The sequence below is a fragment of the Lithobates pipiens genome, unplaced genomic scaffold (assembly GCF_037356315.1).
Source record: "Lithobates pipiens isolate NorthernLeopardFrog02 unplaced genomic scaffold, aLitPip1_a1.2 Scaffold_22, whole genome shotgun sequence".
Taxonomy (NCBI): domain Eukaryota; kingdom Metazoa; phylum Chordata; class Amphibia; order Anura; family Ranidae; genus Lithobates; species Lithobates pipiens.
Genome location: NW_027507784.1, coordinates 257,585,563 through 257,611,915, shown reverse-complemented (window position 1 = coordinate 257,611,915; position 26,353 = coordinate 257,585,563). Strand labels below are relative to the sequence as shown.

The following is a 26,353-nucleotide window of genomic DNA, read 5'->3' as shown; positions in this document are numbered from 1 at the left end:
TGGTGAGGCTGGTGACCGACCGGGGGGGTGGATTGTTTGCGCCCCCCCAAAAAAATATACCACAAGCCGCCACTGCTTTATATATTGGCTCTTGAAATTTACTAATGCAGCAATTTAGAATTTGGATGAAAGGTTTAGCACTGAGACATTTTTTTCAAACAATAAAAGTGCATTTTATATACAAGCATATGCATACCTCCCAACTTTCTGAGGGAATGAGTGACACCTATCAGCAAAAGTATACAGGCATAGGACACACCCTAGGCCACGCCCCCTTAAAGGAGAATTGTACAAAAAAAAAAAAACAAGATAGGTTAAACCCACAAGTGCTTTTTTTTTTACCACTACTGTTCCTTTATATTGGCTTTTGGAATTTACAAATGCAGCGATTTAGAAATCAGATGAAAGGTTTAAGCACTGGGAACACGTTTTGAGAGATAAAAAAAAATGTATTATCTATGTAGATCAGATCAAAACGAGGGACGAATGAAGGACAGATGGCAGCTATGCTATGTAGATCAGACCAAAATGAGGGACAAATGAGGAGGACAGAGGGACTTTGTTCCAAATCAGGGACAGTTGGGAGTTATGCTGAGTGTTCCTGACATTTAGTCTTTCTGATGAACCTCAGGCCAGGTCATCATACAGGGAGGGAGAGGTTTACGATCGGGGTATATCATCACATGGATCACGTTGGGTGGTCTCATAGATGAAGCACTCACGATATCAGCGGCCGTACAGGAAATTCACTAATAGAAGCCATAAGAATCCGCAAAGCATCTGCACGTGTTCCGTATAACATCCATTCCAGCCGCGATCGATTACACAGCCTACCGGAGCCCTCTCACCCTGTACAGCAGACTAGTCCAATCGGCTCACGTCCTGGCGCACAGTGGTGACGAAGCGGAAGTGGTGGGTCAGCGGGGGATTTGAACTATCAGAGGCTCCGGTCGGCGGTCTGTGTAAGGATGGGGGTGAGTAGGTGGCTCTGAGCGGTCACTACTGTAGCCCAGGCGTCCCCAGTCCATGGGGCGGGTGTCTGGCTCTCAGCATGGAGTGTTAGGTTGTAGTTAGCAGGCAGAGCACGGAGGGAATCATAGCATTGTTGTGGAAGGGTTACAATCCCTGCTGGCAGTTTGTGTTTTCTTTGCTGTCTGCCAGGCCGTTTAAAGCAGGTGTTTCTTCTGTGTAAAGCAGGTGTTTCTTCTGTGTAAAGCAGGTGTTTCTTCTGTGTATTTGAAGCCCCATAAATGCACATTAAAAGGATATGCATTGCAATGGATAGTGTTGTTCTCATGGTCGCATCACGCCAAAATTGATCTGACATATAATATTTTTGTTATTATCCAGGATTTATGTAGTGCCAGCTAGGGATGAGCTCCGGTGTGTTCGCACGCTGCATGTGCAGAGCCCGCCAGGAAGTCAGCGCAGCGCTAATCACAGGCAGTGAGCCATTGTCCCGATGTGCGGCTGCAGAGATCGGGAAATGTCTCACTGCCTGTGATTAGCGTTGCGCCGACTTCCTGGTGGGCTCTGCATGTGCAGTGTGCCAACACGCTGGAGCTCATCCCTAGTGCCAACAGTAAGCGCATCCCTTTACAACATGAAGGCAGACAGTACAAATACAATACAGGAGGGATTGGCGGGCCCTGCTCGTTAGAGCTTACAATCTAAAAGGGAAGGTCAAGTGATACAAAGGCTAATAACTGTGGGGGATGAGCTGATGGAGAAAATAAAAGTACATTTGTTAGGTGGAGTAAGGATAGGCTTCTCTGAAGAGAAGGGTTTTCATGGATCATCAAAGTGGACATGATAGTCAGACAGATTGGGGTAGAGAGTTCCAGAGGATGGGAGAGGCTCAGGAGAAGTTATGGGGGGGGATAGAACAGGAGCTCTTATGAAGAGATTAGGTTGGTATTTTGAGACTGTTAGTGATGTAAATTAGTACACCTCTCAAGGTATTCACCCTTTAAAGTCCCACCTCCACTGCACAAGCAAAGGGTACAGGGTTCTGCATGTAGCAGAAAGTCTGGAGTAAAGAAAAGATGTCTGGATGGCAACACTCCAATAAAATCACCTTTCTTTGAATCCAACAAAGCATAAAAAATGATAGTCCATACAGCAAGCGACGGAATAATATACAGCTAATGCGTTTCACAGCATGCTTGGTGCTTACTCCTAGCTGTTATATTAGTGATGTAGTTGGCAGAGCTGTGGATGGCTTTATAAGTTGTTAGTATTTTGAATTGAATTAGGTGAGCAGAAGCCAGTGGAGGGATCAACAGAGCAGGCACTGGGCGGTTGTTGGATGAGTCTGGTGGCAGCAGCATTCATGATGGACTGGGGGTGGATAGCGTATGTAAAGGTAATCCAATGAGGAGAGAGTTGTAGTTGATGAGGCGATGGATGACCAGAGAGTTGTTGTAAAGCGCCACATAAACTGTTGGCGCTATATAAAACCTGTATAATAATAATTAGAAGCTTTGTTGTGTCATTTGTTAGGAAGGGGTGTATTTTGAAGATGTTGCAGAGGTTGAGGCAGCAAGCTTTGGATGTGGGGCCGAAAGGACCGTGGCATGCGGGACGGGTTGATATTGGTGCCATTGGTCTTGACAGAGAAGTCAGGGAAAGGGGCACATAGGGGAGGAAATATGAGCTCAGTTTTGAATAGATTGAGTAGGAAGTGGTGTGACATCCAGGCTGATCTGTCTGTTAGATTAGTGATGCCGGAGGAGAATAAGAAATGGTATTGGTAGCCATGGAAGGCTATTGGCTGACCCAGAGAGGAGGTGTAGATCGGGAATAGGAGAGGTCAAAGAACAGAACCTCGGGGGACACGATGGAGAAAGGAAGAGGAAGTAAAATTGTAAGTGACAGTGAAGGTGCAGTGGGATGGGTAGGATGAGAACCAGCGAGGTGTACAGTGGCGAAGACCAAATTAGTGTTTTTTTTTTTTTTTGTTTTTTTTTAGGGGGAGGGGTGGTTCACTGTGTCAGAGGCAGCAGAGAAGTCCAGGAGTTGGCATGCAAACCGTTGATCATTGCATACTATCCCATTATATGATGCTTACCTGCAAACGAAGCCCGCGCTGTCCCCTGAGCATGTCGCGTCCATCTTCGCCCCTCTTCTTTCCAGGGCCACAGACTCCGGCTCTGATTGGCCAGAGTCACATGACATCACTCCCGCGCATGCGTGCAGGAGCCGTCAGTCATGGCACACATTGGGGAAAGAAACGGCACGGTGGTCCATTTCTTCACAGTGCATGCGCCGATGACGACATCAGCGCACTACAAGTGAAATATCTCCTAAACGGTGCACGTTTAGGAGATATTTCCACTACCTCTATAGTAGAGCTGCACGATTCTGGCCAAAATGAGAATCACAGTTTTTTTGCATTGAATAAAAAGATCATGATTCTCACAAAGTAAAATCTTTCACATTATACAAAAAAATAAAATAAAAAATGGGCTAACTTTACTGGTTAGTGTTTTTTTTTTTTTTTTTTTTCATTAAAGTAATTTTTTCAAAAAAATTGCATTTGAAAGACCGCTGTGCAAATACAGTGTGACATAAAATATTGCAACAACCACCATTTTATTCTCTAGGGTGTCTACAAAAAAATAAAAAAATAAAAATAAATATATATATATATATATATATATATATATATATATATATATATATATATATATGAGAGAGAGAGAGAGATATTAAATGTTTGGGGGTTCTAAGTAATTTTCTAGCAAAAAAAATGATTTTAATTTTAAACCAACCAATGTCAGAAAAAAGTTTAGCGTTTAAACTTTTTTCACTAACAGTCTATTCCATTGACAAATCGTTTCAATGTTTATACTTCAGTTCAAGGTATAAAGAATGTTGTGATTTTTGGCAGACTGCCCAGTTTTCCTCTTCCTTTCTTTTGAGGGCTGTGGCTTCAGAAGAGCACAGAGAATTCTTTGCATAGAAAGCATTGTGAAACACTTTAGTCAAGATAGCGATAACGATTCTTGATTAATTGTGCAGCTCTACTCTATAGGTTAAAGTCAACAAAAAGGATTTACCACTTTAATGTGGATGTAAACCCTCACATATAACTAGTGATGTGAACAGCCTTAGTTGAGGGGCGGTAAAAATGCAGCTCAACCATTGGGTTTACAGCCCCTCAAACACATGTGTAAACAAGGCCTTTAAAAGTGTTACTAGCTGAAATAGTACAAGAATCCATATAATAGAAAACCAACACAAAGGAGGCACCTGGAAAACTTGATGGCAATGCAAACATGTTCTACACGCATCTTAATGTAAAGGAGGCGTTCAAATTTTAGAACACTGGTTGGGGACACTCTTTTCTACTGCAGCTTCCTGTGATCGAGTGAAAAACATCGCTTTAAGCATGCCTGGTTTTTAATTCTCATGCTGTTGTGTTACTCCATCACAGGAAGCTGTAGTAGAAAAGCCTGTCCCCAGCCAGCATGCTGTAGAGAAGAATCCTTTGTTCTCTGTGGAAACAGCAGTCTCTGCAGAGTTTGAACCTGTCCCCTGCGCAGTCATAGCTAGAGCTTTCCACTTAGTAGGAAGCACAAACTTTGCAGATTCCAGAGCTCCAAGCTATCTAACAAATGGCTCAAGGCCAATAGTTGTTGCATCTTTCAACTTTGACCATATTTGATGTTGGTAAAAAATATTTCTTTTTTTTCTTTTTGTAGCTCCCGGATTTTTAAGGTGCATGGAATACAGAAATGACTACAAAACAGCTTGCAAAGTAAGTTTTGAACAATTTTATTACTGCATTTTACTGAAGTTAGAAATTATGCTTTAAAAATGAGAAACAATGTGCTTATGTGGTTTTTGCTCTGGGAGCCCAGATATGGTTTTATTTTTTTATTTTTTATTTTTTTTTACAATTTTACTGAAAAAAGAACTGCCAAAAAATAACCAAAAAATAAAATAAAACTTAGTAATGTACAGCTTGCAACAGTCCATGTTAACCAATTGGGCTTCAGTTTACAAAGGTCAGCACAGTTGCCATTGAACTGTGTTTCACCCTGTCTTCCCCTCCTATCGTATAGCTGCAAATATCATGTGTCCACACAGTTAAAAAACTCTCTCCCTATGAAATCGTGGGAACAGTATTCATGTCTTCTAAAAGGTGACCATATCAAAAGGCTGCAGATGTATTCCTTTCTTTGCCACCAATTCTCTCCCAGTCTGTGACTGGAAAATAAAGGTGCAGCTGCACACTGAGATCACTTTTATGCTTGCCTGTCTTGTACGCAAAAAGGCTGACAGCACCGTCCATATGTTAGGACTGGCTGGCCAAAAATGCTGACCTTCCTCTCCCAGCCTACTGTACAGGGAATTTTCTTATTATTTAAAGAGGGAGTCCACCCACCCCTGCAAATATTAAAAGCCTACAGCTACACATACTGCTGACTTATAATAATAAACATTTGCCTGTCCTGAAGTCCAGCGATGTCGGTACCGCAGCTCATGTTTCAATCAGCTGTCGGGTGATGCCTTCCCCATTGCAGGTAAGGGAATCAGCCGGTGTAGCATTACGGCTTCACGCCGGGTCCCTACTGCACATGTGCGAGGCCCCGCTGTGCTCTCCTACTGGGCCAGTGGCGGAGGAGGGAGCCAAGCTGTGATTTAAATCGCCGCAGCCCAGACTCCCGGAAGTGGGGACAGGATCTGCTCTCCCCCTCGAAAGTTGCCAAATGTGGCACCGGAGGGGGGAGGGGACAAATGAGCAGAAGTTCCACTTTTGGGTGGAACTCTGCTTTAAATTGTAATTCCAACCTATACCTAGTAGCTAGCCTTAAAACTGTTCTTCTCCATTGGGTGAGGTTCAGGGTGATGTGCAGTGTTAGTTTTCGGCCACACGTTTTGTTTTTAGGCCAAAAAGTTAAATTTTGGTCTCATCTGACCAGAGCACCTTCTTCCACATGTTTACTATGTCCCCCACATGGCTTCTCACAAATTACAATTGGGACTTCTTATGAGTTTCTTTCAAAAAAGGTTTTCTTCTTGCCACTCTTCCATAAGAACCAGATTTGTGGTTGCACGACTATTAGTTGTCCTATGGACAGATTTTCCCACCTGAGCTGTGGATTTCCAGGATTACTGTGGGCCTTTTGGGTGCTTCTCTGATTAATGCTCTCCTTGTCCGACCTGTCAGTTTAGGTGGACGGCCATGTCTTGGTAGGTTTGCAGTAGTGCCATACTCTTTCCATTTTCTGATGATGGATTGAACAGTGCTCCGTGAGATGTTCAAAGCTTGGGATGTTTTTATTTATAACCTAACCCTGCTTTAAATTTCTCCACCACTTTATCCCTGACCTTTCTGGTGCGTTTTTTGGCCTTCATAATGCTGTTTGTTCACTAAGGTTCTCTAACAAACCTGAGGGCTTCACAGAACAGCCTTTTCTCTTTTTTTTTTTTTTTTTACTGAGATTCAGTTACACACAGATGGCCTCTACTTACTAATTAGGTGACTTCTGAAGGCAATTGGTCCCATTAGATTTTAGTTGGGGGTATCTGAGTAAAGGGGCTGAATACAAATGCACTCAAAACTTTTCAGATATTTGTAAAAAAAAAAAAATTGAAAACCATTTCTCATTTTCCTTCCACTCCACAATTATGTGCCACTTTGTGTTGGTCTATCATATAAAATCCTAATAAAATACATTTATGTTTTTGGTTGTAACATGACAAAATGTGGAAAACTTCAAGGGGCATGAATACTTTTTCAGTGCACTGTATAATTTTTGTTAAAAAAAAGGGAACTTATCCTTTTTAAAAAGGTTAGTTAGCATAGGTGTTGGGGGGGTGGTGACTGGCATTTTTATCCAGTGCAGAAAAATGGGGGTGTTGGTGTTGATATATCAAATTAAAAAAACAGTGAATAATAAATACACAATTGTACCAAAAAACCCATAAGGGTTAAAAGGATAACGTTAAAGCCAAATGTGATTGCATAAATGTGTAAATAAAGTCCCAAGCAAAAAGTTCATTAAATTCATGAAAAAAATAAAATAAATTCCTTCTGTGAGAAAATGTCCTCCAAACAGGAGATCGGTGATCCTTCACCAAGATCTGGAACAAACACCCATAGTGTACCGGATAAATGATCTGCTTACCGGAAAGATTTGACGACTTTAATTAAAAAGATAGTCAAATGTCGCTTTGGCAGGATAATGCCTGCTCGCATATGATATGACTCGAGATGTATAGGAACCTACCTCCTCATAGTGATAGGCAGGATATGTGAAAACAATAATAGACATTCATAGCGTAATACTGTTTCTTTAAAACGTTATAAAAAAAAGAGTAATGGCCAAATGGCTACTTGCATATAAAAATGCCTCAACCCGGCACCTAGCGTCCACCTCCATGGATAGCGTGCGTTCCACTGACTGGAAGGACAACCAGAGGGACCGGAGGTGGTGTGCAAAAGCGTGACCAGGTACCGCCTCGACGTATGTTTTGTGATTACGTCTTCAGGAAGTGTGCCCGGTCACTGGGGAACGTGATACTTATGGTCTGAGCCCAGACTAATTAAAGGGAAATTATTAGTTAGCAGCCGCAGTGCTGGTTTACGTTGCTGGCAAGCTTGAAAACAACATGATTAAAATATAGCGCACACATGGCAATAGATATATTGGACCTTCTAAATGAATACAAGGCAATCTCAATAAATAATGTATATGCACAGAGTAATTATAACAAAATGGACCAGCATATATTAAATGCCTAACAGGATAGGTCCAGAGGTGTCCGACAATACTACTGCCTTCTGGTGGATGTATGGTGATACCATCCATTCAAACTATTTAAATTGCCCCCTCACAATAATATCCTGTTTGATATATCAACACCAGTGCCCCTACCTCACCTCACATATAAAAACTGTGCAGAGGCATTCGTTTTTCTGCACTATAAAAATGCAGGTCTCTGCAAGGGCACACAGAACACAAATACACTACAAGAATGTAACTAAGGAGCCGTAAAGTGGAATTCCAGCTTACACCGAACTAGCCTTAAAACTGTCCCCTCACCCTGTGCCCTGTTCACACCTGAAGGCAGGTTTAGTGAGCTTTTTCTCCCTGCATTTCTACACACTGCAGTTGAGCTGTGGTGCATAGAAATTAAGAAAATGTCACACTGACATTTCATTAAAGTTTTAAAAAAAAATGTAAGCAGTGCCAGTCAGGACTGACACTTTCTGAATGGGAAAAATAGAGTTGTAACACACACAAAGTATGAACCAGCCCTTCATGCATTACTATAAATGACTCTCCCCTAACAGAACCAAGGTAATGGCACAGCCAAAACACTTTTTACAGTTTGTATGCACACTGTCCGCATTAAAATCCCTATCGATCGCCTCTGTCTCCTCAGTTAGCTCATGTTAAAAAAAAATCTTCCAGAGTAGTAAAAACGCTGAAAAGGAAAATTGTAAAAAAAAAAATGCATTATGTTGGCAGGCTATTCGTAAATTCACCAATTCATCTTTCCTTTTTTTTTTTTTTTTGTCGGTTGTTACCTATATGTTTTTATAGTGGAAATGATTGGCCATATATTGAAAAATGTGTAGCTAACTGTAAATAATGACACAGCTACTGATGCTAACTGGTAATAAAAGACAAATTTACATGTTGAGTGATGTTTCTACAGGCAGCTGGGTCTAATCAGAAGAAGCTCTAAGTTGTCTCTGAACTGTAAGAATGGTAGCAGCCCCAAATCTAGTAAGTATATCTTCCTGTAGCTCATTTGTATATAATGGAACTAGAGATTTTCCACAATCATGCTTGTATTCATGCTTTGCAGAACAATTTTTTCAATACTTGATCATCATTGATTTTGAGTCAACATGCTGGAAGGACATTAAGCACTATGGCCAGGAAATCAGTAAGTAATATATTTGCATTTACATCATCAACCATCAGTGGTTCCTACTGTAATAGAGTACACACCTTCTCATTCTAACACTGTGAGTAAATGTGAAGACTGCATAGAACGTCCCGGTCTCTGCACATTTCAGGTGGAGCCATACATTTAAAATATTTGGACTGTTTAATAATTTTAGTCTTTAAAATAAACACATTTCCTGTGTGATTTCCAAGGAACCTGATACAGCAACAAGAAGAAAGCTTGTATCATAGCAAAGGAAATATCTTGGATGTTATTGTGGTACATCAGTGTGATTTATTTATTTCTTAACTATATACACCATACATTCTCATTTAGGTTTTCTGTGGAACTTTAGGGTTCCTTGAGCAATTTCTGCTTTTCAGATAAGTAACCATTGACTTCAATTATTTATTTTTTTAAGATGTGTGTAAAGCGAGCATTCTTTCCCTGTTCTACACAGATTTTCACTGTGCACCCTGCTGGGAGCAACATGGCCTTCTCAAGATATTCAGGTCCCATTCTTTGCAGGCAGTCCTGCAAAGAGTGCCTTTTCTATTGAGACAAGCATAGTACAAGCTATGAATGGGGGCCATGGAGCACATGCCAAGGGTGAAGGGGACCCTGTGGGGGAGGGGGGAAGAGAGCTTTGTGGATCCAAGCAGAGCAGTTCAGTTGTCCAGAGCTTACTAGGGCTCTCTTAAGCAGCAGACAATATCTGCTTCTCATATAAGTAACCACTTAATAAAATCTTCACACAGCATTCATCCCACACACCACCAATTGAAGAAGCATTCTTCAATTTTAGGCAGCAGTTCCTCGAGACCTGAAAGCTATTTCAAGGGTTCTTTCAAGGTAAAAGTTTTAAAGGCTGATCTACACAATTAGATTGATGCACAATTGCACTATTATGTAATGCAGCAATGTCATTAATATTTTAATCAGGTGGTGAGCATGGAGCAACAGATCCATGTAGTCACCAGCATGTCTTCATATGTTTTGCACAGCACTGAAACTTGTATATAGCCCTGACTTTAATTTCTGTTATTTTAAAAGAGAAGTACAGCCAAAGCTCAGTCACCAGCTCTCTGCTCACGGAGCTGTGAGAACCGAGCATTTGGAGGTGTTTGATCATTCAGTTCTCAGTGTTAGAGCTGATGGGGCAAAAATACAGCATCGGACCAATGTTGCATCCTCGCAGGTAAGTATAATTTAAAAAAAAAAAAAAAAAAAAAAAAAAGGTATTCCCATACTTCTCTTAAGTTGGTAAAATAGAACAGATTTCCATTATTTAATCCATTATTTAAGCAATGAAATTGACATTCATTACGTTTTGGGAAATTTCTGCAACAGAAATTACACAATGGCATAAAAAAAAAACAGAATGCAGAATAATCATGCCGGTTTCTTAGGAATATTTGCATTTTCTGTTGGCTCCCTTTTTACTCCTACCAAATATTCGGTGTAAACAACAAACTTTGTAAATTCTCCTCACCTGAACAACGGCCTTTTTTTCAGTTGAATTTCCTGCGGTTTTATTGAATACATCCAATGGAGAGATTGAATCCGAGTTTCACACCTATGTACAACCACAAGAGCACCCAATTCTTTCTGAATTTTGTACAGAGCTAACAGGAATAAAACAGGTATATCTGTTGGTAAATGTGAAAAATGGCACTTTGTTTTATTGATTTCAGGAATTGTACATATTTTTTTTAAGCGAACAAAATGTAATTTTCTTTTTCACGATAAAAGTAGGCCTGCACTTTTTAATATTGAATTTCACACACATGCAGTGCTTCAAATATGAGATTACCAGCAATTTGACCTGTATGCACCACTCAAGGCATTGGGCAGGCTGTACCCTGCAATGGACATTCTCCTTTATGTAGGATAATACATTTCATGTGATTTACAGGTAGTTAGTGTGAATTATAGTAGCCCCCCACTTCTCCATATTAACCATATATTTTTTGCACATCTTATATTGTGTAAATCTAAAATTGCATGTTAGCATTGCGCTTTTACTTTAAAAGAGACATTTTAGAATTCCTGAAATAAAAAAAATATGATCACCTAGGTGGATGCAGCATTGGCCCCCCTCCACTTCCTGACCAAGAACTGAGCAATCAAACACTGTTGATCGCTCAGCTCTCGGTCCTCAGCCTGCAGAGAGCTGGTGACTGCCAGTCACCGGCGCATATGTGAGGCCAGGCCAGGGACCGGTCCGGATTTCCCTGGCTCCTAACTTTTTTAGCTGGCTCCTAGATTCCAGGCAAATTTGTCAAGCCCTGCCTTAAACGGTTAAAGATTTTACTGGGGATACATTTTACAGTACACAAACAAATATCTCTTGAGCATAAGTGGCAGCCGGGCAAAGGTATAGAAAAAATACCTCAGTGATGTCTGTGTGAAACGCACGCATCACCTCCTGGGTTCGGACACTGTCTTTGGCTGTCATTTGCTATTTTTTTAAATAAAATCATTAGACTGTTCATGTGGTGTGCAGCCATTCTTTTCTTCCTATTTATCATTGGTGGCGAGCCATGGCTTGCACTCAGCCTATCCGGACTCTAGTGATCGCTCACCTCGAGTGGCGTCTTCCTTGTTTAAATCTATAGATGTTAACATGTCTGCCTTTGTTTTATTAACCATACATTGTGAATTTAATGGGGAGAGTAATAGTTTACAGAAGAAATATAACATTGTTTCTTGCTTTAGTTCACAGGAAGTGACATGGCATTTCTGACAAGATTATTGGACATTTACTGTAATTTCAGAAAATATTCTTAGCTTGAAAAAGCCATCACATCTAAGGCTCAGTTAGCTGCAATTTTATTCTCATTTTTGTTCTGGTATTTGGTAATCCTTTAAATCCTACACAATTCCTGAAACCATTTGTCTGTCTTGTTTGTTTTCTTTCTTTCAATCTTGATAATCAGAAGGAGCCAGTAAGACCTTGGTGGGGGTCAAAACATTTTTTTCCCCTTCAAGCAACTGGCCTCCTTCCTGTATAGTGCCATTGTCCCATCTCCTGTGTTTTTTTTTGTTTGTTTTTTTTTATATAAAGAGCAAACATAACTGTTGTAATCCCCTTTTAAAGCTAATCATTACTTTGGTTTAAAAAGCTGTTTAATACGTTTCTGTTTTTCAGCAACAAGTAGAAGATGGAGTTCCTTTAAAGATTTGTTTATCTCAATTTTCCAATTGGATTCAAAAACTCCAGAAAGAGAGAGGAATCATTTTTCCCAATGACCTCCCAAACCAGTCCTGCCCTGAGCAAAAGATGTGTGCGTTTGTCACATGGTCAGGTAGGGAACAGCTCTTGTTGACAAGTGTCCTGCAAATGATTGCATAGCAAAGCTACTTAATGTAAATCTTTAATCCATTTATTTTTCGAATTTTGCAATCATTGAGCCTTTATTGCCATGTACAAAACCCCAAAATTACTGGACTAAAATCGTATGGAAAAGCAGCTAGCACTACAACCCAACAGAAAATTGTGCAAAGCTTAACAAGTGTCAAAAATACAGCGTTGGAATTGTATAGCTAATTATAAATATTTATATAAGACACTGAATGGTGGTGACACCATATGCAGGTAATAAAGTGCAATAAGTGAATATGTGCAATTAATCAAGTAAAACCTTCTACAGGAAGGAGAAAATGTGAATATAAGATAAATACTGTGTGGTGGGACAGTCCAAATAAAAATAGAAAACAATGTCCGTTTCAATGATGTTCAGAAAAACTATCCATGTCCACTTATGGAGTCACCATAACGCATGTATCCACCACCCAGAACGAGAGTAAATGCTTACTAGAATGTATGAACTCAACAGAGTCAAACAAGCATGAAGTTGAAAACGTCAGAATGGTGGTCAAGGAGGAATCTTTAAGGTTGCATTCCCACCTGGGTGTTTTTCAGGCGTTTTAAGAGCTGAAAACTCTCAACAAGTAAAATTATTCATTTCAATGGCACCTGTTCACATCTGAGTGTTTTGTCACCTGAAAAACGCATTAAGCTCAAAAAATAGCATGAGCTTCTCTAGGACAGATTACAGCCGTTTTCCTGCTTTTTACATTGGTGACCTGTACAAAATCACGGTAAAAAATTGCGTAACTTTGAAATGCTCAGGTGTGAATGCAGCCTAATGCCCCATACATACTACCCGATTTTCTTCTGAGTTTTTCCTTCAGGTTTACCAAAACCATGTAGTGCAAGGGCCTGCCTGATTGCATACACATTCAAACTTCTAAGGTTTGACCTCATATTATATGGTTTTGGTAAATCTGAAGGAAAAACAAAGCAGAAAATCTGATAGTGTGTATGCAGCTTAAGGGTTTGACGCCGCGACCCTCCACACCAAGTAACTCTCTTGATTATATCTTGAACTCTAGATAAACGTAGATCAAGACTTGTCATAGACCCATATAGACCTCAATGAGGCTGCAGAGCTCAGAAGGCATGTGGCTGGTTGAAGCAGAGTTCTTGAAGGAAGTGCAGCTGTCAGACTTCAGGCTGGCACATAAGTCCCTTCTTGACCACCATTCTGAAGTTTTCAACTTCATGCTTGTTTGACTCTGTACTACCTGAGTCCATACATTCTGGTAAGAGTTAAATGATTGTTGTGGGCTGCTGGCGCTACCTCAGACTGGTGTTAAATCCGAACCTGCCTTAACCATTTATTATCCCTAAGGGCTATATATATATTGCACCTGTGTTTAATATTATATCCCTATTATTGTGATTAAACCAAAAAAGGGTTTTTTTTTTTTTTTTTTTCCCTTATATCCTTGATCCAACCAAATGTGACTATACACTACTTATGTTAATTACCATAGATAAATTCACTGGGTTCATCACTTATTTCAATAAAGAGCTAAACACAAAAACCATAACCAAAACACAAAAAATCAAAAAGACCAGAATAATATTCAAACTATTCTGTGATGGTGAAACAAATCCCCATATATGGGAAGTATAACATCTATACCTCCACCGCACGTGCACAATTCTTGTGCTAGTTATTATTTATACTGTAGAGACCCCCAAACCTTAATAACTAGATTTAGGTGTACCACCAAAAGAAATCATAAAAAATGCAACCTTATTCAAAACGACAAAGGTTATAAATAAAAAACAGAAAATGTGTAAAAATAAATGTGAGTAAAGACATATAAAAAAAATGTGAGTAAAGACATATAAAAAATCATATATATAGTCCAAAGATAGTCTTTTTTCAGGTATTCCCAGATGTACAATTATTTCACTTCAGGAAACAGGTGACTTTTGTGATTATGCCTGCTTATTGGTGACTTCCGTGCTCTTTCCCCCTCAAGGGTCCCCACTCACCGAATCCACTCACCCCCTAGGGGGTTACACGCCTGTAATCTGTATTCCACTTAATTGAGGATCCCACTGCTTGGCTCTGTCTTCAACAGGTCCTCTCCAGGTTTTTTAGAGGAGATGGGAGAAAAAATCCGCCGGTAGTTCCTCAAAATGAAAAAAATCCACTCATGGTGTAGTATTTTTATTTACTAAATACCTAAGTTGGGGGGAAAGGGGAGCAAGCTGGAAAAAACTTCTTTAATTTAAAGCAAGGGGTTTCTTTTATAAATATGTATATATGGTGGGAGACTGGTAGCCACTTAAAACATGCTTTATTGCAAAAAAATATATTTTGTACAAAAAAATTTAGATTTTCCACAAAATTGCAATCTATAACAGTTACACTGCCAAACTGCAAAATTGTATATATATAGCAGTCATACACTTCAAAAAATACAAAAAATAAATAAAAATCAAGGAAATAATAAAAAATATATAAAAAATCTTTTTAAAAAACCATACAGTCCTTTTTTATATGTCTGTAAAGCAGCGCTATACTCAGTAATATGAGGCCTATATCCCCAAGTATACACCCTCCTTCTATGGTGGGGAGCTCTAATCTCTTTTTAAGGGATTTCCATAAGGCTACTCATATGCTGAATAAAAAAAGTATTATTTGGCTTTGAAAATGTTTGGCATCTTTGCACAAACATAAGCAGCAAAATGCAAAAGACGCAAATGCAAAAAACAACACTCCGGTTCGCCAACACACGAAGGGATCCCCCTGAGCGAGCGGCGTGCGGTCCAGCTGTGGTCCAACGGGTCAGGCGCACCGGAAGTAACGTGGTGTGCGTAATGGCGCTGTACGCGTTTCGTCATAGACGTCCTCAGCAGCGATACCACACACACTCGCACCCACGTATTTTAAGATGCCTGTACCTCCCATTGCCAGACTCCAACCAATAGCTGGACTGGGTGGGGTTACAGGCTTGTTTACATCTATCGTTCCTAACGGGCCAATTTCTATATCCTAATGTTTATACTCATAAACCCCACCGATCGTAAAGGGGACACAACGGGTGGTAGTATATACTATCTCACTGTTCCTTGTCATATCCACAGTAAGGAGAAAAGGAAAGTGAGGGAAAAAGGGGAGAGAGAAAAAAACGAGAGAGAAAAAAAACCCTGCACCGAAGAGTCTCTTATTTTAACCTTTAGCTTATTACCTTACTGATATTCATATGTATTAATCTTATTATGCCCAAGAAAGGGGCACTTTCCTTATATTGTTTACAATTCTTTCATTTGTAATTAGGCTCGGATGGTCCCTCCAAAGCTATTTGCAAACCAGCGGGGAAATACTTTTATTTTTATTTATATTTATCTGCATCTAATACCTCTTACATTGTTCATCCCACCATATATACATATTTATAAAGAAACCCCTTGCTTTAAATTAAAGAAGTTTTTTGCAGCTTGCTCCCCTTTCCCCCAACTTAAGTATTTAGTAAATCAAAATACTACACCATGAGTGGGTTTTTTTTCATTTTGAGGAACTACCGGCCATCAAAAAACCTGGAGAGGACCTGTTGAAGACAGAGCCAAGTAGTGGGATCCTCAATTAAGTGGAATACAGATTACAGGCGTGTAACCCCCTAGGGGGTGAGTGGATTCGGTGAGTGGGGACCCTTGAGGGGGAAAGAGCACGGAAGTCACCAATAAGCAGGCATAATCACAAAAGTCACCTTTCTGTTTCCTGAAGTGAAATAATTGTACATCTGGGAATACCTGAAAAAAGACCATCTTTGGACTATATATATGATTTTTTTTTATATGTCTTTACTCACATTTATTTTTACACATTTTCTGTTTTTTATTTATAACCTTTGTCGTTTTGAATAAGGTTGCATTTTTTATGATTTCTTTTGGTGGTACACCTAAATCTTATTAAGGTTTGGGGGTCTCTACAGTATAAATAATAACTAGCACAAGGATTGTGCACGTGCGGTGGAGGTATAGATGTTATACTTCCCATATATGGGGATTTGTTTCACCATCACAGAATAGTTTGAATATTATTTTGGTCTTTTTGATTTTTTGTGTTTGTTTAGCTCTTTATTGAAATAAGTGATGAACCCAGTGAATTTATCTATGGTAATTAACATAAGTAGTGTATAGTCACATTTGGTTGGATCAAGGATATAAGGGGGAAAAAAAAAAACCCCTTTTTTGGTTTAATCACAATAATAGGGATATAATATTAAACACGGGTGCAATATATATATATATATATATATATATATATATATATATATATATATATATATATATATAGCCCTTAGGGATAATAAATGGTTAAGGCAGGTTCGGATTTAACACCAGTCTGAGGTAGCGCCAGCAGCCCACAACAATCATTTAACTTTCAAACCCAGGTTGGTCAATGCAGCCTGTGGTTTTCAGGGAGGCAGCAACCTCATAAAAATAATTAAATTTCTATATTTTGCGTAATTAATAAATTATTAAGAGGTTTTGGGGGTATATAAATATTCATATATATCACTGTTCGATTGTGGCCTATCCCATAAGCGCGGCTTTTTTTGCATAATTATTCTGGTAAGAGTGTTTATTCTCTCTTCTGGGTGATGGATGCACATGTTCTGGTGACTCCTTAAGTGTGTGTGTGTTTTATAATTGGTTATAAATTCCCAGAACTGCATTTCTTTATCGTACATAACGGGACACCGAGCACCATAGTAATTACTATGCTAGTTATAGGCCACCTTCAAGTGATGGACATTGGCACGCCCTAAACAGGAAGTTGCCTCCATATATAACCCCTCCCATACCGGGAGCAACTACAGTTTTTTCACCAGTGTCTAAGGTGTTGGTCACGAGTGAAGATGTGTTCTGAAGAGCACCGCTGGAGGGATCCTTGCTGGATTTAAACAGCCTCCGTAGACCGGATCCATCCAAAGTGCCACTAAGGCCGAGGTGGATGGTACCCGGGCCTTGTATACAAAGCACAAGGTTTTGCCTGTAACACCTTTCCTTGCAGGGCTGGACCCCGGGACCCAAGGTTTTTTGGTCATGCTTACATTACCTAAAGCTTTTCCTGGCGGTGCTAATACAGGTCTAAGGGAGTCGAACCCCGATAAAAAAGGGGTCCTTGAAAGTTTGCTAACGCAGCCCACCGTGATGGGTGAAGTTTGGATCTGTCTGACTTGAGCAGTATCCTGTGGAGAGCATGGGGGGGGGGGGGGGGGGGCGGTGGCTTCCCATATTTTTTGTATGTTGTGTATCCTGTTTCACAGCGGTGGATGAATTCCGGACTAACTTTTCCCTCTCCTCGCACTGGATGTGCCGACTGGCAACACCCGAATGCCACTTGCGCACAGGAACCACTTCCAAATTTAAAGGGGGCGGTCGATGTGTGGAGGGGACATGGCTTAAGCACAGCGTGGGACGTAGCATCCATGAGGCACATGGCGCAGGCGCTGGGGACACAGAGCTCCATTTACCTTAGCATGAGGTTGTTGGGAAATATGGTGGCTTCATTAAAAGCAGTTCCCTATGCCCAGTTCCGTTCGAGACTGTTACAAAACAGTATCCTGTCTGCTTGGAACAAAATGATTCACGCTTTAGACTTGCCAATGCGGCTGTCCCCAAAGGTGTTCCAGAGCCTCAGTTGGTGCTCGGTATCTGGGAATCTGCAGAAGGAAAAAAAAAACCTTCATACCAATTACCTGGAAAGTGGTAACAGATGCCAACCTTTCAGGTTAGGGAGCAGTACTGGAAAAGACAACTGTCCAAGGACAGTGGTCCAGAACCGAAAAAGTCTTGCCCATCGACATCCTAGAGATTCGGGCAGCGTATCTGGCTTTGAAGCCCTGAACATTTGGGTTATGGGATTGTCCTGTCGGGATCCAATCCGACAATGCCACGGCTGTGGCCTATATCAATCATCAAGGGGGCACTACGGGGTCACGCAGCTCAGAGAGTGGTGGACCAGATTCTAGCTTGGGTGGAAAAGGATGTTCCTTGCCTATCGGCAGTCTTCATTCCAGGAATAGAGAATTGGCAGGCTGACTATGAGTTGCCAGCAATTGTTACCAGGGGAGAGTGGTCCGTTCACCCTGAAATCCTTTCTAGCTATATGCCAAAGATGGGGGATCCCAGACGTAGATCTTTTGGTGTCCAGGTTCAACATGTAGTTGGTCGACTTTATGTCAAGGACAAGGGATCCACTCGCATGCGAGACAGATGCGTGGTGACCCCATGGAGACAGTTTTCACTGAGTTAGGCTTTTTTCACTAATCAGTTGCTGCCACAGCTTCTTTGCAGGATTAAGCTGGAAAGAAAGCTGGTAATTATTGTAGCCCCAGTATGGCCCAGAAGGTCCTGGTATGCAGAAATCGTAAAGATGGCGGTGGAGGATTCATGGTCACTTCCACTACGGCCAGACCTACTCTCAGAGTCCTATATTCCATTCTACCTTTCAAACTCTAAGTTTGACGTTTTGGCTATTGAAGCCAACGTTCTGAAGAGATGTCTCTCCGGGTCAATGATTTCTACCCATTAATGAAGCCGGCTTCCACAGTTATATAGTATAGATTCTGGAGGGCTTATTACTAAAAAATACTCAAGTGCTGGTGTGGTGAAAAACCTAATAAAAATGTGAATCCAAATAACTATATATAAATAAAAATTATGTTTCCTGGTGTGAATCCAAGGGTTTTTCTACAAGTACAAATGAAGCTGGCCTTGAGTACTATGAAGGGCCAAGTCTCGGCTTGCTTCGCATTCTTTGGTCCAGGGTTTTTATACAAGGGGTAATGTGGCTTAGACCACCCTTGAACCCTTGGTACTTTAACTTAGTTTTTCGTTGGTATTGCAAAAACAGCCCTTTGAACCATTACAGCATACTCCCTTGCTCCTTCTGACAAGGGAAATGGTGTTTTGGGTTGCTACACCCTCTGCAAAAGGGTATCGGAGTTTGCCACACTTTCCTGTAAAGAAGTCATATTTAATTTATTAAGGTGGTTTTGGGTTTTCACCTAAACAATGATATTGTCCTACTGTCGTTTTTTTTCCCAAAACCATGTTCTAGGGTAGAGAACTCACTTCATTGTCTTGATGTAGTGAGAGTGGTCAAGGTCTATTTAAAGATGACTGCTCGGTTCTGAAAGACTGATGTTTTACTATGCTGCAAGAGGGTCCTAGGAAGGGACAGGCAGCGTCGAAATCCACTATTGCTAAGTGGATTCGGCAAGTTATAATTCGGGCCTAATGGTTAAAAGGTAAGATTTCACCTTTTCATGTCAAAGCGCACTCTACTAGAGTAGTTGGTGCTTCTGGGGCAGTGCATCACCAAGCCTCCATGGCTCGGATCTGCAAATCCGCAACTTGGTCTGCAGTACATACATTCACCAGATTTTATCAAGTGGATGTGAAAAAAAGGGCGTGAGGATATCGCCTTTGGGCGCAGGCAGCAGTATAGGTCCTCAAGTCTGTTGGCGCCCTAAAGGTTGTGTCTCCCTCCCCTCAACTAGCATTGCTATGGGACGTCCCACATAGTAATTACTATGGTGCTCTGTGTCCCGTGATGTACGATAAAGAAAATAGGATTTTTATAACAGCTTACCTGTAAAAATCCTTTTCTTGGAGTACATCATGGGACACAGAGGTCCCTCCCCCCTCTTCTTCTGGGGTATATGTATATTGCTTTGCTACAAAAACGGAGGTGCTCCCGATATGGGAGGGGTTATATAGGGAGGCAACTTCCTTTTTTAGGGTGTGCCAGTGTCCATCATCTGAAGGTGGCCTATAACCCACATAGTAATTACTATGGTGCTCTGTGTCCTGGGATGTACTCCACTCTAAGCTCCTATTTTTTGTCACTTGAGTCTTTATTGCTGTCGGTTACCCCATAGGGAAGACCACTATCTGTCCTGGTAACCATTGTCCTCAGGACAGAAGGTGAGGGAAAATCCTAAATGTTTCAATTTGCAGTGTAACAGTAGAGGATATATATCGAAAGGTTAAAGGCCAAGTTCACCTTTTGGAACATGTTACATGTTCCTCCTGCATTTAGGGTGGAACATGTAACATCTTCCAGCTCCTACAGCCTTAACACCTCCCTCCCTGCTCCCTACCTCAGTGTGACAGCGGACGAAAATGTTCTCTTGCATCCGCTGTCGCAATTAAAATAACATGGCCATGCAGGTCTTCATCTACACGGGCGCATCATTCATTCACAGTTTGAATAGACCACGACTACCCTCACCTGCCGCCCCTTGCTTGTGGTTCTGAATGAACTGCAAGGGCACTGATGAACACTTTCATAGTTCATTCTTAAGCCACACTCAACCCATATTGGAGGCCGAAAGCTGCAGGGCTTGTCTGTAGAAGCCTGACATTGCACACCGATTACTGGTGCAATGCTTTCCAGGCTCCTGCAGGAAAAAAATTATTAAATGCACGTTTTTGTATTTGAAAATACATACAACAATATACGTGATCTTGTGCATAAGTGAACATATGTATGTATGTTCCTAAAATAGGAAAATATAATAATCGGTGTCCACGTGAAAAATGCAAAAATAAAATTATTATATAAATAGTGAAAATTCATCCACTGAATCTAATATAAAGTGCAGTGCAAACGTCCAATACAAAAAAAGTGAATAATTCTTCACAACAAACTCCCAACAGTAAAATATTGACTGTAGTTCCAAACCTAGACAACAATTACAATGTGTTCTCATAACTCTTACCTCATAGACGTAGGTAAATACCTTCATACATCTGCTGGATAGTAGACTTCCTTTCCAGGATTGCAGATAAACCAAAGGATACACATTCCATATGAAAAATGAGTAAGTGTTCCCACCCTATATCCTGAATTTCCTGTTTGTGGTTAAGGCTTCTTCCAGGCATGACAGACCTTCTGCTACATGCCAGAATTGCCAGATGGGGAGTCCAGTCCTGTTTGTAATGCCACTGAGCAGTTGATGTTGCTTTCAGCCCCCAGGTTGGCAAAAAGACGCTACTTTTAGTGTTTTGGTATTTATTTTCCTCTTTAGGAAGAAGTCTTCTCTTCTACTGATGTCTGCCATCACGCATAGGGAATTTCAGGCAGGTGTGTGCAGGGCTCCATGACAAGTGCAGTCAGGGCTGGTGCAAGGATTTTTGTTTGACACCCTAGGCTCATTTTGCTGCCCCCTTGACTCCACCCCTGACTCCACCCCATTTGCCCTGCCCATGTATACCCCAAATTTTTAATGAAGCACCCATCAATGTGTATCCTTTGGTTGATCTGCAATCCTGAAAATGAAGTCCACTATCCAGCAGATGTATGAAGGTATTTACCTATGTCTATGAGGTAAGAGTTCTGAGAGCACATTGTAATTGTCTAGGATTGGAACTACAGTCAACATTTTACTGTTGGGAGTTCATTGTAGATATTCCCAACCAGCTGCTCCTGATGAGTGGATAGAAGTCTACAAAACGCGTCGAGATTTTACCCTTGCTGCTATATCACAGTATCCATAGTTTATACCATGGGCTCGATTAACCACTTGCCGACCGCCGCACGCCGATGTACGTCGGCAGAATGGCACGGGCAGGCATAAGCACATACATGTACGTGATTTGCCTCCCGCGGGTCGGGGGCCCGATCGGGCCCCCGCCCGGTGCCTGCGGCGGTCGGTTTTCGTTCGGGAGCGATCCCGGACGAGGGGACGGCCATTCATTCATGGCCACCCCCTCGCGATCGCTCCCGACGAATGGAAATCCCCGGTGACATCACTTCCTCTCCTGTAATGTAAACACAGGAGAGGAAGTGATGTATTCTCTCCTCCGTGTCGGTATTTTTCGTTCCGACACGGAGGAGAGCGGATCAGTGAGTTGCACCAACACATCCCACACACAGTAGAACATGCCAGGCACACTCACACCCCCCCTTTACCCCCCGATCACCCCCCCAATTACCCCTGCCCCCCAGTCACAGTGACACCAATGTCATTTTTTTTTTTTTTTTTTTTTTTTTTGCATTGGTGTCATTTGTGACTGTAATAACTGTTAGGGCAGTTAGGGTTAGCCCCCTTTAGTTCTAATGTACCCCCCTAACCCCCCCCAATAAAGGTTTAACCCCGTGATCACCCCCCGTCGCCAGTGTCACTAAGGCTGGGTTCACATTGCAGCGGTTTATGAGAACGAATGTGATTCGCACTGCAGTGCAAATCACATCCGATCTCTGTGCGATTCGAGTTCAGCCATTCGCCGCACCCGCCGCACCCGCCGCACCCGCCGCAAATTCGCACGGGACCCTTTTTTTGGCCCGCAGCAGAATCGGATCGCATGGGTGTTCACACCATGCGATCCGAGTTTGCAGATCGCACTGCGATATGCGAACTGATCTGGGGGTGTCAGTAACATTTCACTGACACTCCCAGCAGTTCGCATAGGGCAGTGTGAACTGCCGCCGGGAGGCATGCGATGCGGGAACCCGCCGCGGATTCGCGGCGTTTCCGCATCGCTCCAGTGTGAACCCAGCCTAATAAGCGATCATTTTTCTGATCGCCGTATTAGTGTCACAGGTGACGCTAGTTAGGCAGGTAGGTATTTAGGTTCGCCGCAGCTTTTTATAGCGCTAGGGACCCCCATATACTACCGCATAAAGCCCCCTGATTGCCCCCTAGTTAACCCTTTCACCAGTGATCACCATATAACTGTTACAGGTGACGCTGGTTGGTTAGTTATTTTTTTATAGTTTCAGGGCACCCGCCATTTATTACCTAATAAAGGTTTAACCCCCTGATCACCCGGCAGGTGTCATTTGTGACTAATAACTGTTAGGGCAGTTAGGGTTAGCCCCCTTTAGTTCTAAGGTACCCCCCTAACCCCCCCAATAAAGGTTTAACCCCGTGATCACCCCCCGTCGCCAGTGTCACTAAGGCTGGGTTCACATTGCAGCGGTTTATGAGAACTGATGTGATTCGCACCGCACTGCAGTGCAAATCACATCCGATCTCTGTGCGATTCGAGTTCAGCTATACAGATAGTATGGCTGAATTCGTGTCGCACCCGCCGCACCCGCCGCAAACTCGCACGGGACCCTTTTTTTGGTCCGCAGCAGAATCGGATCGCATGGGTGTTCACACCATGCGATCCAAGTTTGCAGATCGCACTGCGATATGCGAACTGATCTGGGGGTGTCATTAACATTTCACTGACACTCCCAGCAGTTCGCATAGGGCAGTGTGAACTGCCGCCGGGAGGCATGCGATGCGGGAACCCGCCGCGCATTCGTGGCGTTCCCGCATCGCTCCAGTGTGAACCCAGCCTAATAAGCGATCGTTTTTCTGATCGCTGTATTAGTGTCACAGGTGACGCTAGTTAGGCAGGTAGGTATTTAGGTTCGCCGCAGCTTTTTATAGCGCCAGGGACCCCCATATACTACCGCATAAAGCCCCCTGATTGCCCCCTAGTTAACCCTTTCACCAGTGATCACCATATAACTGTTACAGGTGACGCTGGTTGGTTAGTTATTTTTTTATAGTTTCAGGGCACCCGCCATTTATTACCTAGTCTCACTAGTGTACCCCTAAATTTAGGGGTGTCTACTTTCTAAAATGGGGTCATTTGGGGGGGGGGGGGGTTTGTGCCATCTTGGCATTTTATGGCCTTCAAAACTGTAACGCCCTTAGAAAGCCTGAAGGCGGTGCTTGGTTTTTGGGGCCCCGTACGCGGCTAGGCTCCCAAAAAGTCCCACATATGTGGTATCCCCGTACTCAGGAGAAGCAGCAGAATTTATTTTGGGGTGTCATTTCACATATGCCCATGGCATGCGTGAGCAATATATCATTTAGTGACAACTTTGTGAAAAAAAAAAAAAGTTTGTAATTTTCCCGCAACTTGTGGCAAAATATAAAATATTCCATGGACTCAACATGCCTCTCAGCAAATAGCTTGGGGTGTCTACTTTCTAAAATGGGGTCATTTGTGGGGGTTTTGTGCCATCTTGGCATTTTATGGCCTTCAAAACTGTAATAGGTAGTGAGAAGTGAACTCAAAAAATTACGCCCTTAGAAAGCCTGAAGGCGGTGCTTGGTTTTCGGGGCCCCGTACGCGGCTAGGCTCCCAAAAAGTCCCACATATGTGGTATCCCCGTACTCAGGAGAAGCAGCAGAATTTATTTTGGGGTGTCATTTCACATATGCCCATGGCATGCATGAGCAATATATCATTTAGTGACAACTTTGTGAAAAAAAAAAAAAAAAAAAAAAAGTTTGTAATTTTCCCGCAACTTGTGGCAAAATATAAAATATTCCATGGACTCAACATGCCTCTCAGCAAATAGCTTGGGGTGTCTACTTTCTAAAATGGGGTCATTTGTGGGGGTTTTGTGCCATCTTGGCATTTTATGGCCTTCAAAACTGTAATAGGTAGTGAGGCGTGAAATCAAAAATTTACGCCCTTAGAAAGCCTGAAGGCGGTGCTTGGTTTTCGGGGCCCTGTACGCGGCTAGGCTCCCAAAAAGTCCCACATATGTGGTATCCCCGTACTCAGGAGAAGCAGCAGAATTTATTTTGGGGTGTCATTTCACATACGCCCATAGCATGTGTGAGCAATATATCATTTAGTGACAACTTTGTGTAAAAAAAAAAAAAAAATTTTTTTTTTGTCATTATTCAATCGCTTGAGGCAAAAAAATAAAATATTCAATGGGCTCAACATGCCTCTTATCAATTTCCTTAGGGGGTCTACTTTCCAAAATGGGGTCATTTGGGGGGGTTTTGTACTGCCCTGTCATTTTAGCACCTCAAGAAATGAGATAGGCAGTCGTAAACTAAAAGCTGCGTAAATTCCAGAAAACGTACCTTAGTTTGTAGATGTGACAACTTTTGCGCAAACCAATAAATATACAATTATTGACTTTTTTTTTACCAAAGACATGTGGCTGAATACATTTTGTCCTAAATGTATGACTAAAATTGAGTTTATTGGATTTTTCTAATAACAAAAAGTAGAAAATATCATTTTTTTTCAAAATTTGCGGTCTTTTTACGTTTATATCGCAAAAAATAAAAATCGCAGAGGCAATCAAATACCATCAAAAGAAAGCTCTATTTGTGGGAAGAAAAGGACGCAAATTTTGTTTGGGTACAACATTGCATGACCGCGCAATTACCAGTTAAAGCAGCGCAGTGCCAAAGTGTAAAAAGACCTCTGGTCATTTACCAGCAAAATGGTCCGGTCTGAAAGTGGTTAAAGGACGGAGACATTGATTTATTTATTATTTATTTTTTATTACAATATGTTCATCATGGTCGTGTCGATTTTGGGTGTACTGCTGCTATTTATTTTTACTATGTGATATAATATTTATTATGTTGTTATACTTATTATTATTATTATGATGTATGATATAAAATTATATTGCGAGATATTATACTAATCTTTTTTTATTTATTATACTATTGATTTAATTATATATTAATATATTGTATTTGTATCAATTATTTCTTATTGTATATCTTGCCTATTGATTTTAATTAAATACTCAATGAATTATTGCTTTATGCCCATTATTGTCACCTCAGAACATTATTTATACTACAATTAAGGTCTCAGCCAACCCTGAGTCATGTATTTCATATAAAGTCCCCTTGTCCCCATGTCCCCCAGTTTTTTTTCCCCCCTTGTGCATTTTTAGATTAGGGATGGAGACCTTTGTACGGGATGTCCAAGGTCTCATATAAAGTCCCAACATTGTTCTCCTTTTAGCTCACTGTTGGGAGTTATATATATATATATATATATATATATATAATTATTATGCATGCAAGATCACGTATACATATGCTGTATATATTATTTTCCATTTTTATATGTGATTTGTGATCACTGTTGGATTTTGCAGCACTACCACATCTATTTATTTTTGGGTTTTAGCTAGATTTAGTGGCGCAGAGGTCCTTTCACTTTTGTAATGTGCTTTTATTATTTTTCCTTTTTAAAAGTGCACTTATCCATTTAAAAGTCAACAATCAAAGGTATATTTTCTCTCACTTCTTGTCGTATATCATTATTGCTCCCTAATTGATGCAC

The 26,353-nt window shown here is 41.3% G+C and overlaps 2 protein-coding genes across 3 annotated transcripts in view; one reads left to right on the top strand and one right to left on the bottom strand.

Moving 5' to 3' along the window:
- REXO5 (RNA exonuclease 5) overlaps positions 1–892 on the bottom strand; it is an 86,926-nt gene extending 86,034 nt beyond the window's left edge. The window contains exon 1 of one of the 2 annotated variants that reach the window (XM_077448984.1): positions 723–892. The gene's annotated coding sequence lies outside the window, so the exon portion shown is untranslated. The remainder of the gene's footprint in view (positions 1–722) is intronic. The other variant, XM_077448983.1, reaches the window with a different exon arrangement.
- A 2-nt stretch (positions 893–894) lies between these two features.
- Positions 895–26,353, top strand: part of ERI2 (ERI1 exoribonuclease family member 2) — a 39,212-nt gene continuing 13,753 nt past the window's right edge. Inside the window, exons 1-6 of the mRNA XM_077448985.1 lie at positions 895–974; positions 4,707–4,762; positions 8,677–8,747; positions 8,830–8,910; positions 10,429–10,556; positions 12,065–12,221. Of these exons, the coding sequence (XP_077305111.1) occupies positions 4,740–4,762; positions 8,677–8,747; positions 8,830–8,910; positions 10,429–10,556; positions 12,065–12,221 (460 nt within the window). The 5' untranslated portion in view covers positions 895–974; positions 4,707–4,739. The remainder of the gene's footprint in view (positions 975–4,706; positions 4,763–8,676; positions 8,748–8,829; positions 8,911–10,428; positions 10,557–12,064; positions 12,222–26,353) is intronic.